The sequence below is a fragment of the Sinocyclocheilus anshuiensis genome, unplaced genomic scaffold (genome assembly GCF_001515605.1).
Source record: "Sinocyclocheilus anshuiensis isolate Anshui unplaced genomic scaffold, SAMN03320099.WGS_v1.1 scaffold467, whole genome shotgun sequence".
NCBI lineage: Eukaryota > Metazoa > Chordata > Actinopteri > Cypriniformes > Cyprinidae > Sinocyclocheilus > Sinocyclocheilus anshuiensis.
The window spans coordinates 249271-263294 of record NW_015549599.1 but is presented as its reverse complement, the minus strand read 5'-3'; the positions used below and the strand labels follow the sequence as shown (position 1 = coordinate 263294).

General features: G+C 40.1%; 1 protein-coding gene across 1 annotated transcript in view; it reads right to left on the bottom strand.

Moving 5' to 3' along the window:
- LOC107658649 (glypican-5-like) overlaps positions 1 to 14024 on the bottom strand; it is a 276918-nt gene that overhangs the window by 96803 nt on the left and 166091 nt on the right. The window contains exon 7 of the mRNA XM_016447293.1: positions 7325 to 7475. Within this exon, the coding sequence (XP_016302779.1) occupies positions 7325 to 7475 (151 nt within the window). The remainder of the gene's footprint in view (positions 1 to 7324; positions 7476 to 14024) is intronic.

Sequence of the window (14024 nt, the reverse complement as noted above, 5' to 3'; positions counted from 1 at the left end):
ACCCTGCCCGCGGTCTGTGGAGTGGTCGCCATCTGACATGGCATATAAACTGCCTGGAGATGCTGGCCGTGCGTCGTGCACTAAGACACTTCCTCCCAGACCTAAGAGGTCACCATGTGTTGGTGCGCACGAACAACACAGCGGTGGTCTCTTACATTAACCACCAGGGAGGTCTGCACTCACGCCATTTGTACAAACTAGCGTACCAGATCCTTGTGTGGTCCCAGGGCAAACTTCTCTCGCTGAGAGCAGTTTACATTCCTGGGCATCTCAATTTGGGAGCAGACATCCTGTCGAGGCAGGGGCCGAGGCCCGGGGAATGGATGCTTCACCCCATGGTGGTGAAGCAGATATGGAGAGTTTTTGGCCAGACCCAGGTGGACCTGTTTGCGACTCAGATGACATTGCACTGTCCCCTGTGGTTCTCTGAGTCATCCAGCTCCACTGGGGCTGGATGCCATGGTACCTTGGACATGTGGAGGAAACCTTGGTTCTTGGCTCAGGGCCCGGTGCTGGGACCTCCTTGTCGCCGCGTAACGCTAGCGACGGACGCGTCCCTCACCGGTTGGGGAGCGGTCATGAGTCCAAGGCCGAGGCTTCGTCTGTACGCCTTTCCCCTGATCGCTCTGCTCCCAGGAGTTCTGGAGAGAGTGCGCCGGGATGGGGTCCGTCTTCTGCTAGTAGCCCCGTTATGGCCGGGCCGAGTATGGTCTCGGACCTGATTTCTCTCCTCGATGGCGCTCCATGGGAGATTCCCGTCAGGAGAGATCTCCTCTCACAGGCGGAGGGTATGATCATCCACCCTCGCCCGGAGCTGTGGAAGTTGTGGGTGTGGCCCCTGAGGGGGCACAACTCATAGCTTCCGGTCTCTCAACCGAGGTTGTTGAGACCATCCTCCAATCCAGAGCTCCCTCAACGAGGAAACTGTACGCCTTGAAGTGGAAACTTTTCACTTCTTGGTGCGGAGACCGCCAGCTCGACCCAGTTAACTGCCCGGTTGGTACAGTGCTGGAGTTCTTGCAGGCCCGTTTCTCCGCAGGGTTGACCCACTCCACCCTGAAGGTCTACGTGGTGGCTATTGCGGCCTACCACGCCCTTCTTGTTGGCCAGTCAGTGGGCAGACAGCCCCTAGTTACACGTTTCCTACACGGTGCGCTGAGGCTGAGGCCTCCGGTACGATCTCGTGTCCCCACGTGGGACATGGCTGTGGTGCTACAGGCTCTCTGTAGGCCTCCCTTCGAGCCTATTGAGGAGATATCTGATCGCCTCCTGACTATAAAAACTACCTTTCTTCTGGCGATATCTTCCCTCAAGAGAGTTGGGGATCTGCAGGCCCTTTCAGTGGCCCCGTCTTATCTAGACTTTGCGCCTGGTCTGGCCAAAGCGTTTCTGTTCCCGCAAGCGGGATATGTCCCTAAGGTCCCCTCCTCTGCACCGCGGCCTGTCGTACTCCAGGCCTTCCCCTCGAGCGGGGTATGTTCCTAAGGTCCCCTCCTCTACACCACGGCCTGTCGTGCTCCAGGCCCTCAGTCCTCGTCCCTTCGGGGATCCAGACCAGCAGAAGCTTAACTGTATATGTCCAGTGCGAGCACTGGAAGGATACGTCCACAGAGCTGCCCTGTGGAGAAGGGCGGACCAACTGCTCGTATACTATGGTCCCCCTAAGAGAGGTCTTCCAGCTACAAAACAGACCCTCAGTCGGAGGATAGTAGATGCCATTTCTATTGCCTATCAGTCCTCTGATCTCCCTTCGCCTCTTGGGGTCAAGGCTCACTCTAGCAGAAGTGTGGCGGTCTCTAAGGCCTTCTTGGCAGGTGTCTCGATGCAGGACATCTGCGACGCTGCGGGATGGTCTACGCCCCTAACCTTCGTCAGGTTCTATGGCCTAGACATGCGAGGCACTCCTGGCTCCTCTGTTCTCGCACCTTAGCTGTGCACGCTTCCACACTAGGCGAGATTTGAAAGTCTGGCAGTGTGGGCATTCTCGTTGCCAAAGCGTCCTCCGACGCAGCTCGAGTTCCTGAAGAGGAACATCTCAGGTTACGTATGTAACCATGGTTCCTCGAGGGAACGAGACGCTGCGTCTTGGGGCCATACTTTCGGCATCTCTGCCAGCGCTTGCTTCAAGCATGCTTCCCCACTATGATTCATTGAGCATCAGGGCGCTCCGATGAGGATCATTATCGTTAATTTTCATCATTCTGTGACACAGCAGGTCATTTTCGGCTGGCGGGGCATTAGTGAAACAAGCACAATGGCGGTGCTTCATCTGTACGTCCCTCTCATTATCAGACTACTGGATATAAATGTTATTTTAATTCCTGCATTGATTAAAATTCCCTCTCCCTACCAGCTGTGACCACCGACAGCTGCGGTAATATTCAGAGCTTCTTGATGTCACACAGCCAGCAGGTTTTCACCATGATGCCTCCTTTAGACGATCTGCATGTCGTCTGGACCGCTTGGCCTCTTTTTGATTCATTAGAAAGCAGATCAAACTTTTAAAGCTCTAGCTTTCGGTATCTGATTTTAAGGGGCACCATTAACAAAAGAGCATCTATGCAGTCACAGTGAATAATGCATTAAACTTTCTGTTATTGCAGAATGCCAATTAGACCTACTTTGAACTCCGCTTGGGCAAAAAAAAATATCTTTAAAATATTGGAACAAACTTAATGTACAGTTCTGTTCATGGTTCTTCAATGACTCATCCGCCAATTTGGACATGACATCAAACGTAAGAGTGTACGCACCTTTCAGAATTGAACTGATAAAGTATTTTATATTTCAGCTCAATTGCTGAATTTGAATTTAATATGAATTGGTTGTAATAAATGTCATTTCATTTTAAAGATGCCTAATAGTATTTTTGTTGTTGCTGTTGTTTAGTATTGTTGTTTGGCTATTAAGTTACACCTTATTATTGCTAAGGGATGCTTCTTTAACTACAGAACAATTCCCATCCCACATGGCCTGTTGTTTTTCAGCAAGCAATCGGTGTCACATCACCTCTCATGCTACATAACCACTGATGAACAGTATATCATGAGCTTCCAATGTCATAATTGGCCAAAGCAGTGCCCCAAAAGCGCCCGGTCCATTAAAGGATCCATTTAAATACAACAAGATCATTACAGCTCATCAGGTGCAAAAGATCACCTTCAAGCAATAGCTCAGGATGAAAGCCGGGGGACGGTATCATGTAATCCCGTTCTGAGACAGGCTATTAATTAACAAGTGCTTACCGAAGGGACCTGCCTCCACTTCCTCTCATTGTGTCTCCTTACTGGAGATCGATGTGACTCCCTGCCGATACGTCTTGCTGACGGCTTTTGTTTTCCATACCAAGTACGCAGCGTCTGGATTCGCTGCCAAGCACAAGAGCGTGCTTAGGTGACATTGACAAGGAGCCTGGTGACGCGTCCTTTTGTGTGAAGACTCCGGCAGACTGAGCCAGAATCACACGCCTCATGTCTGTTAATATTTTATTTATTACTTTCACATTGAGGGAAGACAACGCTCGCGTTTGTTTCTGTTGTATTTCTTTATTTATTTCCCCTTGGCGTGACCCACTGAAGCTTGGTGTGCTCACAGATATCTTCCATTGTGACAGCGCTCGAGGCAGGAGCTCAATACTAATCAAAAGTTAGTGGTAAAAAGAGTGATTTGAATCTGGAAGTGAGTGGTGATTTTTGTGTATCGCCAGCAAATGTTTTAAGTGACAGGTGAGTATCGGCAAGACTGATTCTTTTCCTTTGTTTTTATTTTCTTTCTTGTACCTCAGCAGCTTTAGGGTTTGATAAATCGAAGGAGACCATAAACTACTGAATATTTCAATACTTCAGCAAATCCTGCTGATCAACAAAACATTTTAACTCACTGCACCACAACACAGTGTCCTGATAAAATTATAAAATGTACATCGCACTGTGTTTGCTTGTTATATCCCAACTGGAGGACAAACTGAGAGTTACAGAAAACAAATTAAACTTTTTTTTTTTTTATGCATTTCACGCAGATAATAATGTTGCTGATGATGATGTTGCATAGAAATGATTGCTACTTTTCAATCTTTGAGTTACAGACAAAACAAATTTCTTTGGCTACAAACTTTACATTCAAAAGGGAAAAAAAGATGAACAGTCACTTTGTCTTTAGATACCACAAAAAATACATTTCAATTTCGTAACCTTTTTTTTTTTTTTTCAAAATTCATAACATCAGACTTCCCACACCCTAGCAACTGCCTACAACACCCTAGCAACCACCTAGCAACTACTTAAAACACTATAGCAACGATCAATGACATCATAGCGACCACCTACAATGCCCTAGCAATCATCCAGAACACCCTAGCAACCACTTGGCAATGCTCTTGCAAACAAGCAGAGAAGTATAACTGCAACCTAAAAAGCCATAGGAACCACTTACAACACCCTAGAATCCACCACCAATAACACCCTAGCAACCACCTGGCAATGTTCTAGAAAACCAACCAGAACATCATAACGTCATCAAATAAACCCTAACAAATACCTAGAACTCCCTAACAATGACCAGTAATACCATAGCAACCACCTAGAAGACCCTAGCAACCACTCTGAAATGTCCAATCCATAGCAACGGCTCTGAAATGTCCTAGCAACCACCACAAACACCATAGCAAGCGCCTAGAAACCACCTAGCATCACCAAGCAACTACCTTGCAATGCCTAACACCATAGCATCCATTCAGAACACCATATCAATGGCCAATAATATCCTAGTAACCAAGTATAATGACCTAGTAACCACCCATAACACCACAGCAACCACCTAGAATGACATAACAACCACCCAGAAGACCATAGCAACCACTATGCAATGCCTAGTGACCAGTCAGCACACACTAAAAAACCCTTTTCCACCCTGAACACCCTAGTCTCGCGTAGCCAGACCTTCAGTCTCACGGCAGAAGGTCTGGGAACCTTGGCCGTTTTGAATGGCAAGGACTGCCTAAGAGGCCATATGACTGACAGATAAAGAAACCTCTCGTTTTGTGCCGCGTCATGTTTAGGGGCGTGGAAATGTCCCCACAATAACAGACCGTGTGTAAAACTCTTGGACGTATTTTAAAGATTCTATGCTGCAAACTTTAAATATTTCACATACTTTTGAAAATCCAACATTTAGTTGATCCTGATAAGCGCTCATTATCACAGTTGTAAACATGACGGCTTTCTTCTAACATGATGGGGTCACGGTATATTTGTTTCCAGGCAGAACGTTAAAGAACGCAACACACGAGTCTTCCGGAAATCCTGTATAATTCAACCAATCCAATGACGACTTCGAAACTCCTGAAGTGTTTCCAATTTTGTGTGCCGTATGCATCAGAAGGTCAGCCAATGGTCTGTGGGCGTGACGTCGGAGGCTGAGACTATGAACACCCCAGCACCATGACAGCAAGTTTTGCACAGGCAAGCAACATGATTTCATCACAAAATGTAAATCATACATTATCTGAAAACAAAATGATATGCTTTGCAATCTTGCTTCTAAACATAAAAGCAAATGTATCTTGTTTTAATGACATTTACTGCAATTATATTATTTACTAGCAAAGTAGCTAGGTAGAAATAAAGGCACTGATTAAGAAAGGGTTTTATTGCAGAATAACACACAAGCAGTATGTCACAAAACAAATGAATGTAAGTGAGCATGAAGATGCCGATGTCTCCCTCACTAACTCTTGTCACGTAAGCAGTTGTCATTTTGCCTCCATATCTAGATCCAAACACAAAGTGTGACTGCTGACTGCGGAGCCCCCATCTGCGTGACTTATTGACAGTCGTAACAGGTGGCGCATTGGTGGCTGAGGCGTGAAGTGGTTTTGGACAGAGAACCGTACAGCGGTTGAGAGGGAGAGACGGTGATAAATGAGTGCATTGTCACTGCGTTCCATGAATTATGAGAGAAGTATAAGGCGGCTCTGACACACTATGGCAGATTGACAGTAGGAAAAGGAAACACCGGCGTGATGCAACGGCACATTTAGATGACCCAGAACGCCCCATCCAGACAAAAAGAGCGGGGCAATTAATCAGACAAGCATACGGGAGATAGAGGAGGCTTGGAGAGAGAAGCACGCAGCCCTTGAGGTTGATTTAGTGGGGCCACGGGTCAGAGATCCATTCCCCTCCGGAAGATGAAGTAATTACCAGATGGCCACTTTGATTTGTTCCACTTTTTTACAACCACGTTATTCGTGATTGCATAATTAATTTGGAGGAAAGGGAAATGTCTGGAAAAATTTTTCTATACGCTTGACCTCTTAATTACACTCTGATATCAACCATCAATGAAAGTCTGATCTAATTTCACCTTCCATTCAAATAGCAGATGTGGTATTTCCTACTTGTTATCTCTGACTTATGACGGTCAAACTATGATGTACAAAGTGACTCGCATTTGATTAGCAGGTCTACAATTAATAAAAGGACATTGTTTACAGTGTTAAAGGTATATTTCACCTGAAAATGAAAATTTGCTGATGATTTACTCACCCTCAGCTCAGGCCATCCATGATGTTTGTTTCTTTTGGAGAAATTTAGCATTACATCACTTGCTCACCACTGGATCCTCTGCAGTGAATGGGTGCTGTCAGAATGAGAGTCCAAACAGCTGATAAAAACATCACAATCCACAAGTAATCCACACGTCTCCAGTCCATTCAATAATGTTTTGTGAAGCCAAAAGCTGTGTGTTTGTAAAAAGCAAATACATAATTTACATGTTTTTACCATCAAACCATTTCTTATATCTGAAATGAGTCCATAATCCATAATTAGGCTTCATCCAGTGAAAAAAGTCCATCCCCTATTGTCCTCTCACATCAAAATCCAAAGAAATATTTGTTTAGAACTGTTTTTGCTTGTAAACAGTGCTTGATCTGTGCATATTTCTCTCCTGATTCAGACAACTTTGTCACAGGAGAAAGCAATATTAGGACTCATATTTTAGCTGGAAATAATGGTTTGAAGTTAAAATTTGTTTCTCACAAACACAGCTTTTGGCTTCGCAAGATGTTAATTGATGGACTGGAGTTGTGTGGATTACTTGTGGATTATTGTGATGCTTTTATCAGCTGTTTGGACTCTCATTCTGATGGCACCCATTCACTGCAGAGGATCCATCGGTGAACAAATTATGTACATAATGCTAAATTTCTCCAAATCTGTTCCCATGAAGAAAGAGGTGTTCCCAGGAAGTGTTGTATCTCACTTTTTTCAAGTTGGCTACTATAAACCTATCAGACATCCATCCATTTGAGATTGATACTCACATATAGTGACTATTCTTCTCCTCTCGGCTGCTCCGTTCCCTGATCCCCAGCATCCATCCTCGTCATCGCACTCTCCACTGTATCCGTCTCCACTTCCTGTCTCGATTTGGTCCAGGGTGCCAAGCTTTGGTATTGACTTGCCCTGCAACAGCTAAAACATATAAAACATGTTTGAATTTCAGAATTGAGTATTTCAGTATTTATTTTGATTGATTTTAATCAGGTTTCAACACATATGAAAGTGGTTTGGATCGGGTTTGTAATCTGATTTTCATGTGTTTCTTTTGCTGTTCAGACCACAAGTAACTAAAGATATTTGAATTAGATACACCAAAAATGTTTAGCTACTTATCTCAACAAGCCTGTAATAAATTGGAATGCATAATATAATGGTACTGGACCAGTTACTGGCTGACATTGGAGGCTTTATTATTATTATTATTATTTATCGATGTCTGATTTTAAATTGTGCATGTTCGTTTCCCCTATTGCTACATTTTGATTAAATTTCCTGTCTTTTAAAAACACTTATACCAAAATATGACAATGAAACCTCGGGATGGCTGCCATATTTAATTTGACACAAAATAAAAACATGTTACGGTATAATGTAGTGTAAAATACAGCGAATATGTACAAACAATTTACAAATATGGTACATAAAAATCGGACATTAACCTATTGGACAAATTGCACACTGATCCTTCAAAGCCTGGTATTCATTGACATACAATCAAATAGGATGAGAGATCCATTCTGTCCATTTTTAGTCCAGACACTTGGAGTGTTTAACCTTTAATTATAAAGTTGTATTTTTGAAAATACAAAAATATAAACACACAATGCATGCATTTCTACAGATATTATTCAAACAGGCATGCATTTCCAGATTGCATAAAGCTTTTAATGGAAACATTTGCTAATTTTGCTAATTGCAATTTTTTTTGTAGCATCAATTGTGGTTATATTCGACATTCAAACAATAACGACAGCAACAGGACTCCATCCCCTGAACATGATATCCTTCAATTACCCTTAAAACTAACTTTTGCACAACTAGGACGGGCTAGCATACATTACAAACTCTGAGTGCACTTGAGCCATATCCACTTAGGGTACAGGAACATTTAATTATCTAACTGAAATGCAAGACAACCTCTCAGATATTGAAAGTGCTTTGTATTTATCAGGTAGAGCGCTTTGGGCCGTTGCAATTGTCTGTGGTAATTAGCAGCTGTAATGGCTTAATATCTGCCGATTAAGTGGCTGAACTAATGGATTAGCAGAGCCATGATGGATGAGTGACTGCGACTCACACTCTTAGTCACCTTGAATTGACACGAAAATTAAAAATAAATAAATAGTAAAAAATTAAACCAATGGCAAATGGTTGACCACGATTCAGAAAGGCATACTTAGTATGCAGGATTTTTTTTTTCTGTATGCATGACCAACTACATTTGCCAACGTGCAGTATACAATCATAGCACATTGTTCAGAATACTTTATCCCACAATGCAATGCATTAAATTTCATAATTCCATTCCATATTTTACAAAAACTTGCTTAAAATGCAACATAACTGTATTTATTTAATATAACTGTATAACATTTTTAAATACAATTAAAATGGCAAAAGGCATGACATCTGGACGCCACTCGCTGAATTAAACATGCAACATACTGGGATCATGTTACAGTAATTTATTTTTGATTGACTATATTCAGATTTCAAACCACATATGAAAGTGGTTTGGATCGGGTTTGTACAAAATATGATTTCATGCATTTCCTTTGCTGTTCAGACCACAAAGTACTAAACAGATTTAAGTTAGATACACCATAAAATCCACCATTGGATTTTTGCTACCTGTCGCAACAAAACCTTAAATAAATGTATTAGTGTATGATAAAAAATTACCATATCAGTGATATATTTAACATATTGTATACACATATACTGCTGATCGAAACATTTAGCCTTTCATACTGCATAATATTAAAAAACTAAAACAAACCAACAACAAAAATATACGCATTAGTATATGATACTACTCCAAACACAGTCAATGCAAAGCAATGTTTGATTCAAAATGGTTATTTTATGCTTTTTTTTTTTAACTGTGCAAACATATTAATTTAGTTATAATATATATATATATATATATATATACATTTCATTTTTGTACTTGCATTTCACTTTAATAAAATGGTTTCTTCACAACAACCTCAGTCTATTCCCATTGTATGGTATATGTCCTTTACTATAAAAAAGTGTTTTGAATGTTTCTCCCGAGGCACACAGGCAGAAAAAGAAATAATACAAAAACAGAAGCATGCTTTAAATGCATATATTACTTTCAGTCGGGCCTGTAGCAAATATATGTTACCCTTCTGTAATTTTCTTTCCGACCATAACCAGAAAGCCTGCAGCACAGAAGGCCTATATCTCACTGAGGTAAAAATGTTCTGTCTCTTATCTGTAGAATGACCACGTTCTCCTCTAACGGTGAGGTGCATTGTTCCTCGAGGAATCCTCAATGTTCCTCTACGGCTTGATTGACTGCCTGAGGTTAGTTGGCTACCTGCAGTGGTTGAAACTTCACAGTCCAGCTTTCATGCAACTTTTCAAACACACAACACGTTTGAAATGTCAAAAAAATAAAATAAATAATGTGGAAAATGACCAGGCATAGTAGAATAATCATCTTAATCTGAATGCATCTATTTACCTGCCAGGCAAACCGCTCTAGTTCATTATTGCTTCTAACCAGAGGCATAGAAATAATCTGAAATGTGAGCATAATGTAGCACTTATCAGCTTGGCTTATGAATATTAATTGTGTAATCTAAGGTGCACCCAGTAGTGCTAACTGATCTAATGAAAGACCATAGCAAAAAGCAGCTACCAGTAGTAAGATTGCCACTTCCAGCTTGCAACATGCTTGAAAACCTCTAAAATCTAATTTTCTCATTATGGTTCACTGCAGAGCAAGGCTCCGTCTCAGCAGGTATGACAAGCATGTGGTCACTGAGTTTATTTAAACACAGTAATCATCTCCATTATAATGTTTATTAGTAACCAAAACATCGCTGCCACTGACGTTCATGCTAGTTCCATTCCATTCGTCTTTGAGATGACTTTATACGTTTCTGAAGAGCTTGTTAAAAAGATTAGGAATGATTTGAAGACTTGAAAGTGAAAATTATCTCTCTGGAGAAACACTGTTTAAAGACTGCCATCTTGTGTGAAGATGTTTTGAATCCCAGCTACATTTCTAAGCGGTCTGGTTGTCTTCCAGGAAATAGCTTTGCTTTTGGCATTGTAACCTTTATGTCACTGAAATATCAACGGCAACATCAAAAAGAGGACAATATCCAAGTTCAGCCATGAACCTTTTATCAGCATATACACAGCAAACTGCTCTAATACATAATAAGTTATTAAAACACACACACACCCACACACACACACACACATTCTGCCATTATTTTTAAGTGATTTTTTCAATTCTGAAATTCCTTTATTATCTTAAGAGAAAAATGCTGATAAAATACTTATGACTTATGTCGTCGTGCCCAGAGAACCATAAAAAGTGTATTGCCCAAACCAGCAGAAAATTAATGGGAGAGAAATTAAAGGAATAGTTCGCCCCAAAATTTAAATTATTATGATTTTTCTTTTTCCGGGAATCACAAACAGAAAGTTTGGCAGGATGTCTAAGCTGCTTTATCTATACAATGAATGTGAATGGGAAAGTGGGCTGTCAAGCTTCAAAACTACATAAAAGAAACATAAAAGCAGTTTAAGACACAGAAGTTTACCATCTGTGTGCTATATAGCAGTATATGCTATATACAGTAGTGTGTTGCTACAATTAGTGTATTTTTGTGCAGGTTACAAAGTTAACGAAAGGTGGCAAAAAGTGACTGTCCTTAGGAGTGAATCATTAATTCATTGACTGAACTTATTCATTCAAAAGACTGATTAATTCAAGATTCAAACAACATACATTTTTATGATTAAGTCATTGAATCATTCCCTCAACTGATATGTCCAAAACAGTGATAATTTCAGGAATGAAAAATGTGACTGTCTTTATGACTGAGTCATTGAAATCACTGCCTCAACTGATGTTCAAAACAGTGATTCATTCATGAATGAAACAAGTGACTGACTTTATGGGTGCAACATTGATTCATTCACTTTACAGATTAGTTCAAAACACTGAATCATTCAGGAACAAAACAAGTGACTGACTTTATGATTGAGTCATTGATTTGTTTTCCTTTTCCAATTTCAAAATGTGTGAAATCTGAGTTACCGAGACCTTTTCATGATCAAATAAGATTCACGTAAAATAAAATGTGCAGGAGTGCGTTTCAGTTTCAGTGTGCATGTGCATATGTGCATAAAAAGAGAACAGAAAGTCTGATATGCTTGTCAAATAGCAATGAGCCAGTCTGACTAATCTATCAATTCATGCATAAGTGTACAAGTGTACACCTCATATAATATAATTGACCAGCAATTACACAAACACATAGGATATTGATTTCAAATTCTCTTTCTCTATTAATGGAGACTGATGGAGAATATCTTTGTCATTATTTGAGCTAAAGCACCCCAGAAGAATAAAGAGGAGAGTGAAGGACAGTGGAAGAACTGTTGAGACACACACCTGAGATTCAAACAAAAGTTAAAGTAATGCCTCTCTTCACAACTCAAAAATCCAATTCGGCTCTTCTGAGCTCTTGAGACAGGGCTTAAATTCCATTTTAGGTTTGACGCCTGACTCAGATCTTTATAAAAACAGAACTGCACATCATGAAACGCTCAGAAATGCTCTATACGTGTGTTCTATAATTCAGGATACTTGTACAGGCTATTGTGTGGTATTGAGCGATGTGCTAATGTAAGCACTGCACAACTCTACGGCCTGCCTTACAGCAACGTACTGTGGTAGTATTATGGTACAGTGATGGGACAACATGGTATTACTATGATATTTTGAAATACTGTAATGAATGCACCATGGTATTTACATGGAACTACAAGGTACTGGGGAGGTAAAAAAACAAACAAAAACAAAAAAACTTGGTAGTACCGCAGTAAATGTACAGAAAATGTAGTATTATCATGTCCCAAAAAATTTGTTAGAGCTGGTTGGGGTGCATTACATTTATGCTATGTAGACACTTTGCAACAGGCTTAAATATTAATGGAAAAATAAGCTAATTATTAATTATTGATTAGATGTTGACATTTGCACATTAAAAAAATTATATTTTAACTATTTAACAATTTTACAAATCACATAAATTTAATTAATTTATCAATTAAAAAATTGATAATTCAGTATTATTTTAAATAATAACAAATATTACAATAACAACAAATATTATTTATAATTCTAAATCAAATTGTGTGTGCCATTTTGGTGGGAATAAAATTATATATATTTCCTAATATAAAAATAAGAAAAAAAAATAAGAAAAACAACTATGCAGTTAATTGAGACACTGGCTGATTCTCTTGAGCAGAATCATAATACTTTAATATATTATTAATGTGGCATTGGAATCTGCTCCAGAGATTCCGGTCAGATCAGAAAAAAGCTATTCGTCTTCATTTGAAGACAAAGATGGTAGACGGTGCTGACACAACAATCCTTACAAATAATAGGAGTTTAAGGACAACATCTATGAAAAAGCAGCACTTTAGTTATATCCAGTAAGATCCAGAGAAGAGAGTGACATTTTACTTAAATATAACAACACCTTACAGGCCCACTAGCTTGTAAACAGGTTAAGGTCTACAAATTTATGTTGCCTTGGCCTTGACCATGTGCCCTTACGTACACTTCGTAAGCCTCTGCTTGACATTTACTGTCACTAAAGCTACTATTAGCGGGTGGTGCATGGGACGCTCTTTGTAGCTGTAATAACAGACTGAAAATGATGACAGGCCACCATTGAATGTCAGTCATGAAGGGCACATTGGCGAATCGCCCCTCGAATGCCGTCAAACTGTCAGCGATTGTTTGTCTTTCCACATCCTGCTAATATGACCATGAGTAACTTTCGCTGACCAAATGTGCAATAATGCCTTGCTTTATAATGTTAAAGAAGTTGAAAAATTCATGAATGTTATGGTACATTTACACGGCAATGATATACTACAAAACGGAAATTAGGGATGCACCGATACCACTTTTTCCAGTACACGCCCGATACCGATACTTTTTTTTTTTGGTACTTGCCGATACCGAGTACCGATACCGATATTTTTATTGCATTTGTTCATTTTTTAAATATTGGGTACAGAAACCAAAAGGGTATGTATAATGTTAGTTGGTTAACTTCATTTATCAAATAGATACAGTCAAACCAAAATTTATTCAGACACCTTCAACATTTCTCACATTATCACAGTTTATTCGCTATAGTTTAGAAACTGGTAATAAAATATGACAAGAACTCAGAGTTAAACTGTGTCAGAACAAACTAATCTTGATAATGTTAGATAATAGATAATTTTGATAGAAAGGTATGTAATAGATTACAATCAACCAAAATAATTCAGACAGCTGTTAGTATGACAGTATTTACACAACTATCAATACTTAGTCCGGCAACCCTTAGCCTTAATGACAGCATATAGTCTACTGGGCATGCTGTCACCCAGCTTCATGAAAAC